Source organism: Primulina eburnea, chromosome 13 (assembly GCF_022965805.1).
Source record: "Primulina eburnea isolate SZY01 chromosome 13, ASM2296580v1, whole genome shotgun sequence".
Lineage (NCBI taxonomy): Eukaryota > Viridiplantae > Streptophyta > Magnoliopsida > Lamiales > Gesneriaceae > Primulina > Primulina eburnea.
Genome location: NC_133113.1, coordinates 34825393 through 34839812, shown reverse-complemented (window position 1 = coordinate 34839812; position 14420 = coordinate 34825393). Strand labels below are relative to the sequence as shown.

Genomic DNA, 14420 nt, shown 5'->3' with positions numbered 1-14420 from the left:
CTGTTTGTTTTTAGAATACATATTATATATAGTTAATTTTATATCAGAATAGATCATTTGTAAATCGATAATGATTTTAATAATTTTATGTGAAAGAAAATTTTAAAATAATATCATTCAAATATATATGTATATATAGTAAAACACATATATAAATAAAATAACATAAAAAATTTATGAGACGGTCGAGTCAATTTTTTGAGGCAAAAATCCTAATTGAGTTATTAATAAAAAAAATATTACTTTTTATGCCAAAGTATTATTATTTTAAATATGACAAAGTCAATCTATCTCACTAATAATTTTTCTTGAGACCGTCTCACAAGAGACCAATTAATAAAAAATACGTAGTACTCAGTTAAAAATATCATATATAAAAATTTTATAACAAATGCTAATAAAGTATCACTATAATTCATATTTATTATAAGGATTATCTTGGTTAAAAAATTATAAGGATTATTTCATAAATATAAAGAAATTTCCATTATTTTTAATTTCTCATTAATTTATCTTTATATGAATAAAGTTGAAATAAATCAAACTAATAAAATTAAATTACAAATAAAACATTAGAAAAATTTTCAAAAGTGCATATAGAATCTACATACTCTCAGTGTCTATTTTTTTTTTTTTTTAAATTACCATGAAAAAAGACATTTACTGACATTTTTAATCACACTTGTAGAAAAGCATAAGCTTGATATATATACTGATACAATTATTAAATATCACAATGTAAGAAATTAAAAATAAAAATATAGTATCATATTAAAGTACTTTTGTAATATTTGTCTTATTTAAGGTAAAATATTGTGATAAATTATTCAATAAAAGTATAATGAGATTGAAGTTGAAAATGAGAATAAATTTCTTTCATTATTTAGTTGAGGAGAGCTCAAAATGGCTATCAAAATAAATCATTAGAAACTAATATAATTTATATCAGAACCGCAAAAATTGTTTAAGAAAAAAATGGATTCAAAACACTTACCATTGATTAATTAAACTAATTAAATCAAGGAAACCAACGTAAAGTTAAATAACTAAGTAAAAAAACTCATGGAAGGAAAAAAATAGATAATCACTAAAATAAAATAAAACCTTAAAAGATCCAATGCATTAAGAAAAATTAATATAATAAAAATCAAATAAATATAGACTAATATATAGTTTGGAATAGGGGAGCTCAAAATAACCAACATTAAATCCTTAGAAATCGAGATGTAAACTTCAAATTTTGTGACAAGTTTCAAATATATTTTACTATTTAATTAATAATTAACCAAACTCTGAAAAAATCAAGAAGAAGCCATGTAGAATAACAAGGAGGGAAAAGTTAGGAATAAATTCAATGTATTAAATGAATAATACTGCTCATATATATAATTCGGAAGAGAAGAGCACAAAATTACTATCAAAATAAATCTTTCCAGACTATTATAATCTCATAATTTTGTGAAAAATAATAGATATATTATATAAATTAACCAAACCGTAAAAAAAAATTAAGAAAAAGAAACGGAAACAAAAACGAACCATCGATAAATCAAATTAATTAAATCAAAAAAACCAACCTAACAATTAAATAATAAAGTAAAAAATAAAAATAGATAATCACTAAAATAAAATGAAACCCCAAAAAAACAATATATTAATTAAATTAATGTAATAAAACTAAAATAAATATATACTAATATATAGTTGAGATGAAAGGAGTGATATATTTATAATAACCATAAAAATAAATCCTTAGAGACATAGATGTAATTTTTAAATTTTGTGAAAATTGACAAATATATTTTACTAATTCACAATTGGAAGTATTATATTTATATGTAAGTAGATTAATTAATCGGGCTATGGGGAAAAAAAGAAGAAGAAGGTCATGTAGAACCACAAGATGAGAAGTAAGAATAAATTCAATGTATTCAATGAATATTAAGACACACACGCACACATATATAAGAAATTACAAGTTAACCTATATAAAAAAACAACTTGTTAAGTTAAATAAATAAATAGAGAAGGACAAACATGGAAATTCATGATTGAAAGTAGGAAATAAATCAATGCATTCAATGAATGTAATCATCATATTTTAATAATTAGTTATTTAAGATAAAAGAATAAATTCAAGTTAACCCATATAAACAACTACTTGCTAAGCTAATAAATAATAGAGAAGGACAAATATGGAAATTCACAATGAATTAATAAAAATACGTAGTACTCAGTTAAAAATATCATATATAAAATTTTATATATAACAAATGCTAATAAAGTATCACTATAATTCATATTTATTATAAGGATTATCTTGGTTAAAAAATTATAAGGATTATTTCATAAATATAAAGAAATTTTCATTATTTTTAATTTCTCATTAATTTATCTTTATATGAATAAAGTTGAAATAAATCAAACTAATAAAATTAAATTACAAATAAAACATTAGAAAATTTTCAAAAGTGCATATAGAATCTACATACTCTCAGTGTCTATTTTTTTTTTTTTTTAAATTACCATGAAAAAAGACATTTACTGACATTTTTAATCACACTTGTAGAAAAGCATAAGCTTGATATATATACTGATACAATTATTAAATATCACAATGTAAGAAATTAAAAATAAAAATATAGTATCATATTAAAGTACTTTTGTAATATTTGTCTTATTTAAGGTAAAATATTGTGATAAATTATTCAATAAAAGTATAATGAGATTGAAGTTGAAAATGAGAATAAATTTCTTTCATTATTTAGTTGAGGAGAGCTCAAAATGGCTATCAAAATAAATCATTAGAAACTAATATAATTTATATCAGAACCGCAAAAATTGTTTAAGAAAAAAATGGATTCAAAACACTTACCATTGATTAATTAAACTAATTAAATCAAGGAAACCAACGTAAAGTTAAATAACTAAGTAAAAAAACTCATGGAAGGAAAAAAATAGATAATCACTAAAATAAAATAAAACCTTAAAAGATCCAATGCATTAAGAAAAATTAATATAATAAAAATCAAATAAATATAGACTAATATATAGTTTGGAATAGGGGAGCTCAAAATAACCAACATTAAATCCTTAGAAATCGAGATGTAAACTTCAAATTTTGTGACAAGTTTCAAATATATTTTACTATTTAATTAATAATTAACCAAACTCTGAAAAAATCAAGAAGAAGCCATGTAGAATAACAAGGAGGGAAAAGTTAGGAATAAATTCAATGTATTAAATGAATAATACTGCTCATATATATAATTCGGAAGAGAAGAGCACAAAATTACTATCAAAATAAATCTTTCCAGACTATTATAATCTCATAATTTTGTGAAAAATAATAGATATATTATATAAATTAACCAAACCGTAAAAAAAAATTAAGAAAAAGAAACGGAAACAAAAACGAACCATCGATAAATCAAATTAATTAAATCAAAAAAACCAACCTAACAATTAAATAATAAAGTAAAAAATAAAAATAGATAATCACTAAAATAAAATGAAACCCCAAAAAAACAATATATTAATTAAATTAATGTAATAAAACTAAAATAAATATATACTAATATATAGTTGAGATGAAAGGAGTGATATATTTATAATAACCATAAAAATAAATCCTTAGAGACATAGATGTAATTTTTAAATTTTGTGAAAATTGACAAATATATTTTACTAATTCACAATTGGAAGTATTATATTTATATGTAAGTAGATTAATTAATCGGGCTATGGGGAAAAAAAGAAGAAGAAGGTCATGTAGAACCACAAGATGAGAAGTAAGAATAAATTCAATGTATTCAATGAATATTAAGACACACACGCACACATATATAAGAAATTACAAGTTAACCTATATAAAAAAACAACTTGTTAAGTTAAATAAATAAATAGAGAAGGACAAACATGGAAATTCATGATTGAAGTAGGAATAAATTCAATGCATTCAATGAATAGTAATCATCATATTTTAATAATTAGTTATTTAAGATAAAAGAAATAAATTACAAGTTAACCCATATAAAAAAACTACTTGCTAAGCTAAATAAATAAATAGAGAAGGACAAATATGGAAATTCACAATTGGAATTAATAAAAAATACGTAGTACTCAGTTAAAAATATCATATATAAAAATTTTATATATAACAAATGCTAATAAAGTATCACTATAATTCATATTTATTATAAGGATTATCTTGGTTAAAAAATTATAAGGATTATTTCATAAATATAAAGAAATTTCCATTATTTTTAATTTCTCATTAATTTATCTTTATATGAATAAAGTTGAAATAAATCAAACTAATAAAATTAAATTACAAATAAAACATTAGAAAAATTTTCAAAAGTGCATATAGAATCTACATACTCTCAGTGTCTATTTTTTTTTTTTTTTAATTACCATGAAAAAAGACATTTACTGACATTTTTAATCACACTTGTAGAAAAGCATAAGCTTGATATATACTGATACAATTATTAAATATCACAATGTAAGAAATTAAAAATAAAAATATAGTATCATATTAAAGTACTTTTGTAATATTTGTCTTATTTAAGGTAAAATATTGTGATAAATTATTCAATAAAAGTATAATGAGATTGAAGTTGAAAATGAGAATAAATTTCTTTCATTATTTAGTTGAGGAGAGCTCAAAATGGCTATCAAAATAAATCATTAGAAACTAATATAATTTATATCAGAACCGCAAAAATTGTTTAAGAAAAAAATGGATTCAAAACACTTACCATTGATTAATTAAACTAATTAAATCAAGGAAACCAACGTAAAGTTAAATAACTAAGTAAAAAAACTCATGGAAGGAAAAAAATAGATAATCACTAAAATAAAATAAAACCTTAAAAGATCCAATGCATTAAGAAAAATTAATATAATAAAAATCAAATAAATATAGACTAATATATAGTTTGGAATAGGGGAGCTCAAAATAACCAACATTAAATCCTTAGAAATCGAGATGTAAACTTCAAATTTTGTGACAAGTTTCAAATATATTTTACTATTTAATTAATAATTAACCAAACTCTGAAAAAATCAAGAAGAAGCCATGTAGAATAACAAGGAGGGAAAAGTTAGGAATAAATTCAATGTATTAAATGAATAATACTGCTCATATATATAATTCGGAAGAGAAGAGCACAAAATTACTATCAAAATAAATCTTTCCAGACTATTATAATCTCATAATTTTGTGAAAAATAATAGATATATTATATAAATTAACCAAACCGTAAAAAAAAATTAAGAAAAAGAAACGGAAACAAAAACGAACCATCGATAAATCAAATTAATTAAATCAAAAAAACCAACCTAACAATTAAATAATAAAGTAAAAAATAAAAATAGATAATCACTAAAATAAAATGAAACCCCAAAAAAACAATATATTAATTAAATTAATGTAATAAAACTAAAATAAATATATACTAATATATAGTTGAGATGAAAGGAGTGATATATTTATAATAACCATAAAAATAAATCCTTAGAGACATAGATGTAATTTTTAAATTTTGTGAAAATTGACAAATATATTTTACTAATTCACAATTGGAAGTATTATATTTATATGTAAGTAGATTAATTAATCGGGCTATGGGGAAAAAAAGAAGAAGAAGGTCATGTAGAACCACAAGATGAGAAGTAAGAATAAATTCAATGTATTCAATGAATATTAAGACACACACGCACACATATATAAGAAATTACAAGTTAACCTATATAAAAAAACAACTTGTTAAGTTAAATAAATAAATAGAGAAGGACAAACATGGAAATTCATGATTGAAGTAGGAATAAATTCAATGCATTCAATGAATAGTAATCATCATATTTTAATAATTAGTTATTTAAGATAAAAGAAATAAATTACAAGTTAACCCATATAAAAAAACTACTTGCTAAGCTAAATAAATAAATAGAGAAGGACAAATATGGAAATTCACAATTGGAAGTGGTATATTTATATGTAAGTAGATTGGAAGTATTATATTTATATGTAAATAGATTAATTAATCGGGCTCTGGGAAAAAAAGAAGAAGAAGGTCATGTAGAACCACAAGATGAGAAGTAGGAATAAATTCAATGTATTCAATGAATATTAAGACACACACGCACACATATATAAGAAATTACAAGTTAACCCATATAAAAAAACAACTTGTTAAGCTAAATAAATAAATAGAGAAGGACAAACATGGAAATTAATGCTTGAAATAGGAATAAATTCAATGTATTCAATGAATAGTAATCATCATATTTTAATAATTAGTTATTTAATATAAAAGAAATAAATTACAAGTTAACCCATATGAAAAAACTACTTGCTAAGCTAAATAAATAAATAGAGAAGGACAAATATGGAAATTCACAATTGGAAGTGGTATATTTATATGTAAGTAGATATATATATATACATATATATGTATAAACCGAGTAAAGTTGTTAGTAAGATTGTGACATCCTAAAAACAAAGGTGCATAAATACATTTTTATTAGTATAAATTTTATTATTTTCACTTTTAAAATTTTATCACATTATTTTTCGGTACAAATTTTATTTGTCCAAAGTGTCTAGAAATAAATTGAAATACATCACAATACACTTAAAAATTCATCAAGCACTATGAGCTTCCCATTCCAAAATCAAATACCCAAAATATAATAAAATATTATAACTAAACTCAATATATATGTTAAGTAATTAAGTACAATAATTATAAGATAATTTATAATTAGGTTCAATACATCGGGTTAATAATTAGATACACAAATATAATAATATTAAGTTTGGATAAACATAACATTTTTTCTATTTAATAAAAAATTAAATAAATAAATAATAAAATAATAAAATAAATAAATAAAAATAATAATAAATTAATAAGGATAAGCACAAAATTTCTCTATATATACCGGATATTCCACCAGAAATCCACCGAACAAGAAAGCAACCGAGAAATAGAAAAGAAGGAAGAGAAAAGGGAGAAAAAGAAGAAAAAATAGAAGGAAAAGCCATATCCTTTCCGAAAAATCCCGATAAATCACCAACTATTCACCTCATATCATAAAACAATATAACGCTGGAGGTGACGTAAGAAGATCGACCGAAAACAAGAAAATCCAACAAATATATTCCGCAAATCGACAACGGTATACCGTATTCAAACTAGGTACTTTTCGCTTATTTTCTTATAGTTACACACCAAACTAGAGGTCAACTTTAATAACAAAGTTATACCTCTTGTTGCATAGATGAAGTACATATCGTCCGTCGTCCCAAAATATTGCCGGAACTGAGATTTCCGGAATGTCGGAGTACCTCAGTTAACCATACGACGATATTTAATTCTGGTATTGATCGGCTAGGAATTTGACAAAACTTTCAACTAAAGAATTCAAGATCATAAAATGTTACACATCCTGGAAAAAACCCGGCCGCGCGTGGCCGCCGGACGGCCAGCCACGCGCCGGCACATTCAGCGCGTGAATCTCACGCGCCGCCGGAATGGCGATTTTCCGGCGGCCGAAAGTTTGTGATGATATTTCCGACTTTTTGGCCAACTTTCGTAATGTTTGAATATACCTTCTAATTAATATGAATTTTTGAAACTTAATTAAAATCAACCGGATTAAATTTTGAACAAAAAATAATCTGGAAATGATCAGCTAGTTACTTAAAAACTCTAACATGTAAATATCATTCATAATATATTTTTAGGACTTGCTCCAGGAACTCGGAGTATTAATCAAGCCTAAACTGTAAGTTACCAGGTGAGGAAATTACTATTCATTCTTCTATAAAGCCCTTGGCATTTGGCCTGAAAATTTCAATAGCATTTATTTAATGTTCAAATATCATCCACTGTTCATTTCAATTACTGATATATTTTCTTGCATATTTATGAATGGATTGATATATCATGAATGAATGAATGAATGAATGGAGTCATGGACAACGGATTTCGGTCCGGAAATTGAGTCCACTGGACAACGTGGCCTCGGCCCGGAAAATGAGTCCAATGAACAACGGGTCAAAAGTCCCGGGTATATGGTTCATCTGAACAACGCGCACCGAATATTTCGGTCCGGAGAATGGTTCACCCGGCTCACAAAAAGTGCTCGATTAGAGCCACCAATGTTATTTTATGGAATTTTCATTTATCTATTATTTCATTGCATATCATTCATAATATCTAAATTTTTATGCCTATTATTTCATGTATAATTATGATGAAGTGTTATTTAAAAGCCATATATTGATTTAAACTCACTAAGTCCTCAAAGACTTAACCCTCTGTTTCTTTTCGTCTATTGTAATTTCCAGACACAGGAACCCCCGAATTGGAACAAGAGGAAAATAACTGAAGCTGAAATAAGAGCATTTGAAAGTTGAGATGATTTGTTTATAAATGAATGTTGAACTTCCGCTGTAACATAATTATGAATGTTAAACTTCCGCTGTAAAATAATTGTACATATTTGAAATAAGAATGTAAATATTTGTAGATAATCTTTAAATTATTGTAGAACGTAATTAAATTTTTATCTACAATATCTTTCTAATAATAATAATGGTAAAAATAAAAATAGAAATTCAATAAAGAAAGATTGAAAGTAAATGTGGCACCTAGTAAAGGAATAATTATGAATTTCTAAACCGGACGCCACAAAGATGGTTGTCTCCTAGTCTTGGACGGCCATTATATACATATATACACACATATATATAAGATGGTTGTGAAGACCCAGTCAAGGACAAAATCATCATTCATCGGTTCGGGATTAGGGCTTGACGTCTGGTCCTGACACTGTCAATTTATCATTTATCTTGAAAACTTATTCTCACTTTAATTATAGTACCCAATAATCTAAATTATTAAATGTATAATTTTTGTGTTTCCGATGGGCTGTTTTGTTTTATAATCTTGATCAATTTTTTTTTTTTTAAAATAACATCGGTTATTTTTTTAAAAAAAAGTTTGACCAAATCTATTTTCCTAAATATCCCGTTCCCGATAACTTCTATATCAATTAAATTATTACTTGAGCTTTACTTTTAACACATAAATTTATGCTAGATTTTTAATAAATATTTTAATAAATAAAATTTACTTCTTTTTAGTGTATATATATAAACACAAGGACAGAGCCAAGAAAGATAGATAGAAACGATTTTAAAAAAATAAAATAAAAATTAGAGGGATAAGATCAAATATTAAAGAAGAAAGTGAAAAAATATAATTATTTTTATATTATTTTTAGGCCTTGGTCAATAAAATTTAAAAAATGAGCACCCACCCCTATTGGCTATGTCCTTGTATATACAAAAAATTAATATTATATAATCTCGTTACTCAATTTTGCAAGAGATATATTCTAAGAAATGGATTCTTGATAAAATATTAATTTTTTTATACCAAAAACGGTGTTTTTGACAATGAACCTAACTGACCGGTTCAATCGGAAACCAACACTAGTCCAATATGGACCTACTCTATAAATGTTTTAACTATCAGAACCAATCAAGAACCGATCGTGAATCTATGAACTAGTTCACAATATTTTTTATTTTTTTTAGATTTTAAATTTTTAGAAATTTATAATTTTATTATATTTATTTAAAAAATTATTTCTTATATTTTTAGTTATATGATTATTTGGGTATCAACTTTTGCTAAAAATATTATTTTAGCAGTATTAGAGCTTATTTTGATTTATTTTTGTCTAAAAAGTTATATTTGATTATATATATTTTATGTTGACTTTGATAAATATATTTTTTATTTATATATATTTAATATTTTTAGAATTTAAAATATGTTATTTACTATTTTAAATTATTATTTTATATAATATAATAGTTTTCCAGTCCGACAATCCGGTTGAATAGTCTGATTGGTTAAATCGTTTTTATAAAGTAAATTAATTCAATCACCCGTTCGGTTATGAAAACATTGGTTAAAAGTATTATCTTTTACTTCAAATATACACTGAGTCGACCTGTCTCACGGATATAGATCTGTGAGACCGTCTCACATGAAACTTACTCATATATAACTAGAGACAGAGTTAGAATTTTGATTCTCACATGAAACTTACTCATATATAACTAGAGACAGAGTTAGAATTTTGATTCAACGTAGGCGACACATATAATTGATAAAGCAAAAAATATATAAAATCTTCTAATCATAAAATATAACAAAATGGTTACTTTACAATTGTTCTTTTCAAGTCTTCGTATCTTGTAGAACATGTCTTTCACATTTCTCATGATAGAAAAACACCATATTTACATTCTTCACATTCAATGAAATAAAAAAAAAATCTAGGCCTGCACAACAAAATAATCAAGAATAAAACCAATACAAATCATAATTCTTCAATTAATTTTAACCCATCAATTTCACCAAAATAATCAAGAATGAAACCATCACAAAGTTGAAATAAAACAAACTATAATATGTTTACATTCAACGCATACAGTGAACTTATTTTAATTAGTTTGAAACTTGAGTTGAATCTAATATCAAATTTCGAATAATTGAACTCAAGAGTAAACTATGAAAATTTCATATCATGCACAAAAAATATTTAAAATCATAAATAATTGAAAAACAATTAACTTGGCCGATGGTTTTGAAGCAATATATGATATTGACAAATCGGTGTGTGATTCAAGACAAGATGCATAATAGTGCAATCATGAACTTTAAAAAAAATCAGTTTGAGTAATGGGCCAACTGTGTGCAGTAACAAATGGGTTCAATCAAATAGATTTTTTTTTCATCTTCAAGAATATCATGGTCATTTTCTAATAAAAACCAAACCATCTTCAAGTCATGGCCATTACCTTAGAAAAATCAACCAATAATGAGAGAATAAAAGTATGGTCATTTTCTTAGAAAAATTTAAAACTTAGGAGAAACAAAAATAAAATATATGTTTGATAAATAAAGGAAGAAAAATAATCTAAATTTTAGAAATTATAATTATAATTTTAGTTATGCAAGTTAGTTAGTTTTGATATTTAATCATTTAACTTGTCAAAGTTTTGTTTTAAATCAATAACTTGGATTTTTTTGTCCGAAACCACAAAATCCATCGGATATTGCTTACTTGCACTGATGCTTTCTTCGGTGACTTATGTGACAAAAATAAAATTTATATTACACAAAATTAATATACATAAACAAAAATATCGAGGAACGATTTTTTTCTCATTTTGAAGTATTGAATGTCATTTTTCTTCATTTTTCTTTTTTTAATAATATTAATTTTACTTTGAGTAATATGAACTTAATGCTTGTACAATGTGTTACGTAGGAGAAAATTAGTGTCATGTAAATCATATTCATTGGATTTAGTGGTTCTTACAAAAAGTGGCCAATCTTAAAAAAATAAAATTCCGAGTTGCTATGTGAAATCCAAATTTTGATAAGTTACAGACTAAAATATAAAACAAATCAATTTACAGGACTACAAATGAAATTTTCTCAATTAGTGGCTCCAATGCCTAGCCTCCTACCAATTTGTTATGCAATTAGTGTTTCAACCTGAGCTTCATCAAAAAGTGCCAAGCTCCGGTGAACTCGCAAGTGACTCGATTCTAGATCGCCATTATTAAACTGCAACTTATAAACTTCGGATGAATGCTCACAAAATATTAATAACAATTAAAATGAAAATTGGACCGATTAAATTTAAGAAGCGGAACTGATCTAACATAAGACAAGTACAAAAAATGTAGTTGAGAATGCGTCGTCATCATTAATGTAAAGTAACGATGACGATTTACAAATAACTCTATTAGGCCATGCATGCATCTACCTCGTGTGTTGGTTTAATTATTTTTGTCCTCCTTTCCATCAACTTTTCCTTCTTTTCTGATCACCCATAAACCCAACCGTCTGCTTAATTTATAAATCAAGAATCTGCGCATTTAAGAAAGAACAACAAGAAGAAGAAGAAACCCTCAGTTTTTCCATGCATGGAGAGAAATCTGATTGCTTCTCTCCTCATAATTTCCTGGATTTTGATTGCTTGTGGCGTAAGTGTTGCAGGATCAACTGTTCCCGCGATTTTCATTTTCGGGGACTCCCTTTTTGATGCTGGGAACAATCATTATAACAGAAACTGCACTGCTCAGGCAGATTTCCCACCGTATGGATCCAATTTCTTTCACCGCCCTACAGGAAGATTCACAAATGGAAGGACAGTGTCTGATTTCATATGTGAGTTTGTTGCATTTTTCTTGATATCACGTATGATTGAGGCGTTCAAACCTGTTAACGGAACGACAAAAAATAAAGTAAAGATCATATGGTTTTAGAAAAAATTTAGCCCGTTTTTTTTTTTTTTATTTAAAAGGTGCTTGTTCACTAGCTTTTCACCTATATTTAGATGGGCCTAATTTATTGGTGGATTTGCAGCTGAATTTATAGGCATTCCTTTGCAAAAACCCTTCATGGAGGCGCAGAGTGAGATTGTGAATGGAACTCAAAATAAATATCCATCAAATGGAGTTAACTTTGCTAGTGCTGGAAGCGGAGTTTTACAAGCAACAAATAATGATTCGGTACCACAAGATTAATTAACGTTGTTCTATTTGATAATTGTCTCAATTATTTGCATGTTTAAATTAATAATTATCACAGCACACGTACGTGGGAACCATAATGCTACATCCCACTATATAATTTCGGAAGTTCATTGAGATATGTTAAAATATCATGAGTAATGGGGTTGTATTGAATTACCATTAATTATGGCGTGCGGCACCGATTGAATATGCATCGCCGCATTCATTCATGTCCTTTGTCGCTTAATATACCTCTGTTTCGAGAAAAACAATGTTGACCTAATTTCTTTGTACCAATGCGTAGCAGTTGCCTTTTTAGCTATGATTTAATTCTATTCAACTACTTTTCGAAGTTTCGTATTATCGTAAGTTATAACGTTAATCTTTAGTAATTAATAATCGGCATTGTGCATGGTTGCTAGGGAGTGACACCAATCCAAGTTCAACTTCAACAATTCCAAACTATGGCAGAGCAAAATCACATAGACACTAACCTAGTAAAAAACTCCATGTTCTTTATCGAATCCGGCTCCAATGACATCTTCAACTTCTTCTTACCATTCTACACCCCAACACTCACCCCAGATGATTATGTGCAATCCATGCTGGTTCAAGTGGAAAGCTTTTTGGATTCGATTTACAAACTTGGAGCTCGTCGGTTTGCATTGTTTGCTTTGGGCCCGGTAGGCTGTGTCCCCGCTAGGGCACTTCTGCCTGGTGCACCGGTAACAAAATGCTACGGAAAAATGAATAAAATGGTAAAAAAATTTAACATGGGGTTGGAAAAGTTGGTGAATGGCATACAGGCCAAGTACCCCGATGCAGTTGGGGTTTATGGAGCTGTTTATAAAACTGTCCAGATTTTTCGGGCAAATCCTGAACGTTACGGTATGTTCTTGCCCCATTCTGGCTCTTCAGTTCATTAATGTACTGGTAAATTATCTTAATCAGGATTGAATATTCCTAAAGAAATATAGAAATTGAAGTTATCTTTGACACCACATATTTGACATAATCAAGCCATTTCAACTTTCAAGATGTTTTAGTACTTGAATATAATATATAGTACGACTATAAACATTTGACATCATCGAGAAAACGATCAAACTTTTGGCTACGCAGGTTTCACAAACACAACGGGTGCATGTTGTGGTTATGGAGTTCTTGGAGGTGAAGTGCAATGTGGTAAGGAAGGTTACACGGTATGCAAGAATCCAAACGAGTACCTGTTTTGGGATTTCTTTCATCCATCAGAGCACACTTACAAGCTCATATCTAAGGCCTTGTGGGGCGGAAATCGTTCCCGAATCAGGCCATTTAATTTGAAGACAATGGCCAACATGACGACCCTCCATCACTAGATTAAACTTAATTTCCAAATAATGTAGGATTTTGTTGTATCGCGTTACCAGTAAGTTATATGATTTGCGTGATTCCGTACAATACTTAAAATGATGTGATTAATGAAAATGCGTGAGAGTGATTACAATGGGCGTGTTATACAAAGAAATTAGAAAGTTTAGAACCGAGGCGTGTCGGTTCTTGACTCACTTTTGTTTTTTTTTTTTGTATCATGACTTCGACAATACTTTAGCAGCGAATAGTAAGCGGATGGATGCTGATTTCTTATTAACATCAAAATCATATGTTTTTGCACAAAATTATTCATAAGTCAAAAAGCATGATATTTTGAAATTTGGTGATGTCGTGTAATAACCGTTTTCTAGAATTTAAGGTTTTAGATTGAATGGACTCTGATTTTAAACATCAATTGGGATGGTTCAAGGCACTGCTTAAACTC

General features: G+C 26.7%; 1 protein-coding gene across 1 annotated transcript; it reads left to right on the top strand.

Moving 5' to 3' along the window:
- Positions 1–11944: 11944 nt before the first annotated feature.
- Positions 11945–14180, top strand: LOC140809789 (GDSL esterase/lipase 6). The gene is made up of 4 exons (XM_073167519.1): positions 11945–12272; positions 12471–12616; positions 13042–13507; positions 13742–14180. Exons 1-4 carry the CDS (start codon positions 12029–12031, stop codon positions 13978–13980), a joined length of 1095 nt encoding a protein of 364 aa, XP_073023620.1. The 5' UTR covers positions 11945–12028; the 3' UTR covers positions 13981–14180.
- The last annotated feature ends 240 nt before the right edge of the window (positions 14181–14420 follow it).

Coding starts and splice junctions, on each gene's coding strand:
- LOC140809789 (XM_073167519.1), top strand. CDS start 12,029: ATGGAGAGAAATCTGATTGCTTCTCTCCTCATAATTTCCTGGATTTTG. Junction 12,273..12,470: donor GACAGTGTCTGATTTCATAT/GTGAGTTTGTTG, acceptor GTGGATTTGCAG/CTGAATTTATAGGCATTCCT. Junction 12,617..13,041: donor AAGCAACAAATAATGATTCG/GTACCACAAGAT, acceptor CATGGTTGCTAG/GGAGTGACACCAATCCAAGT.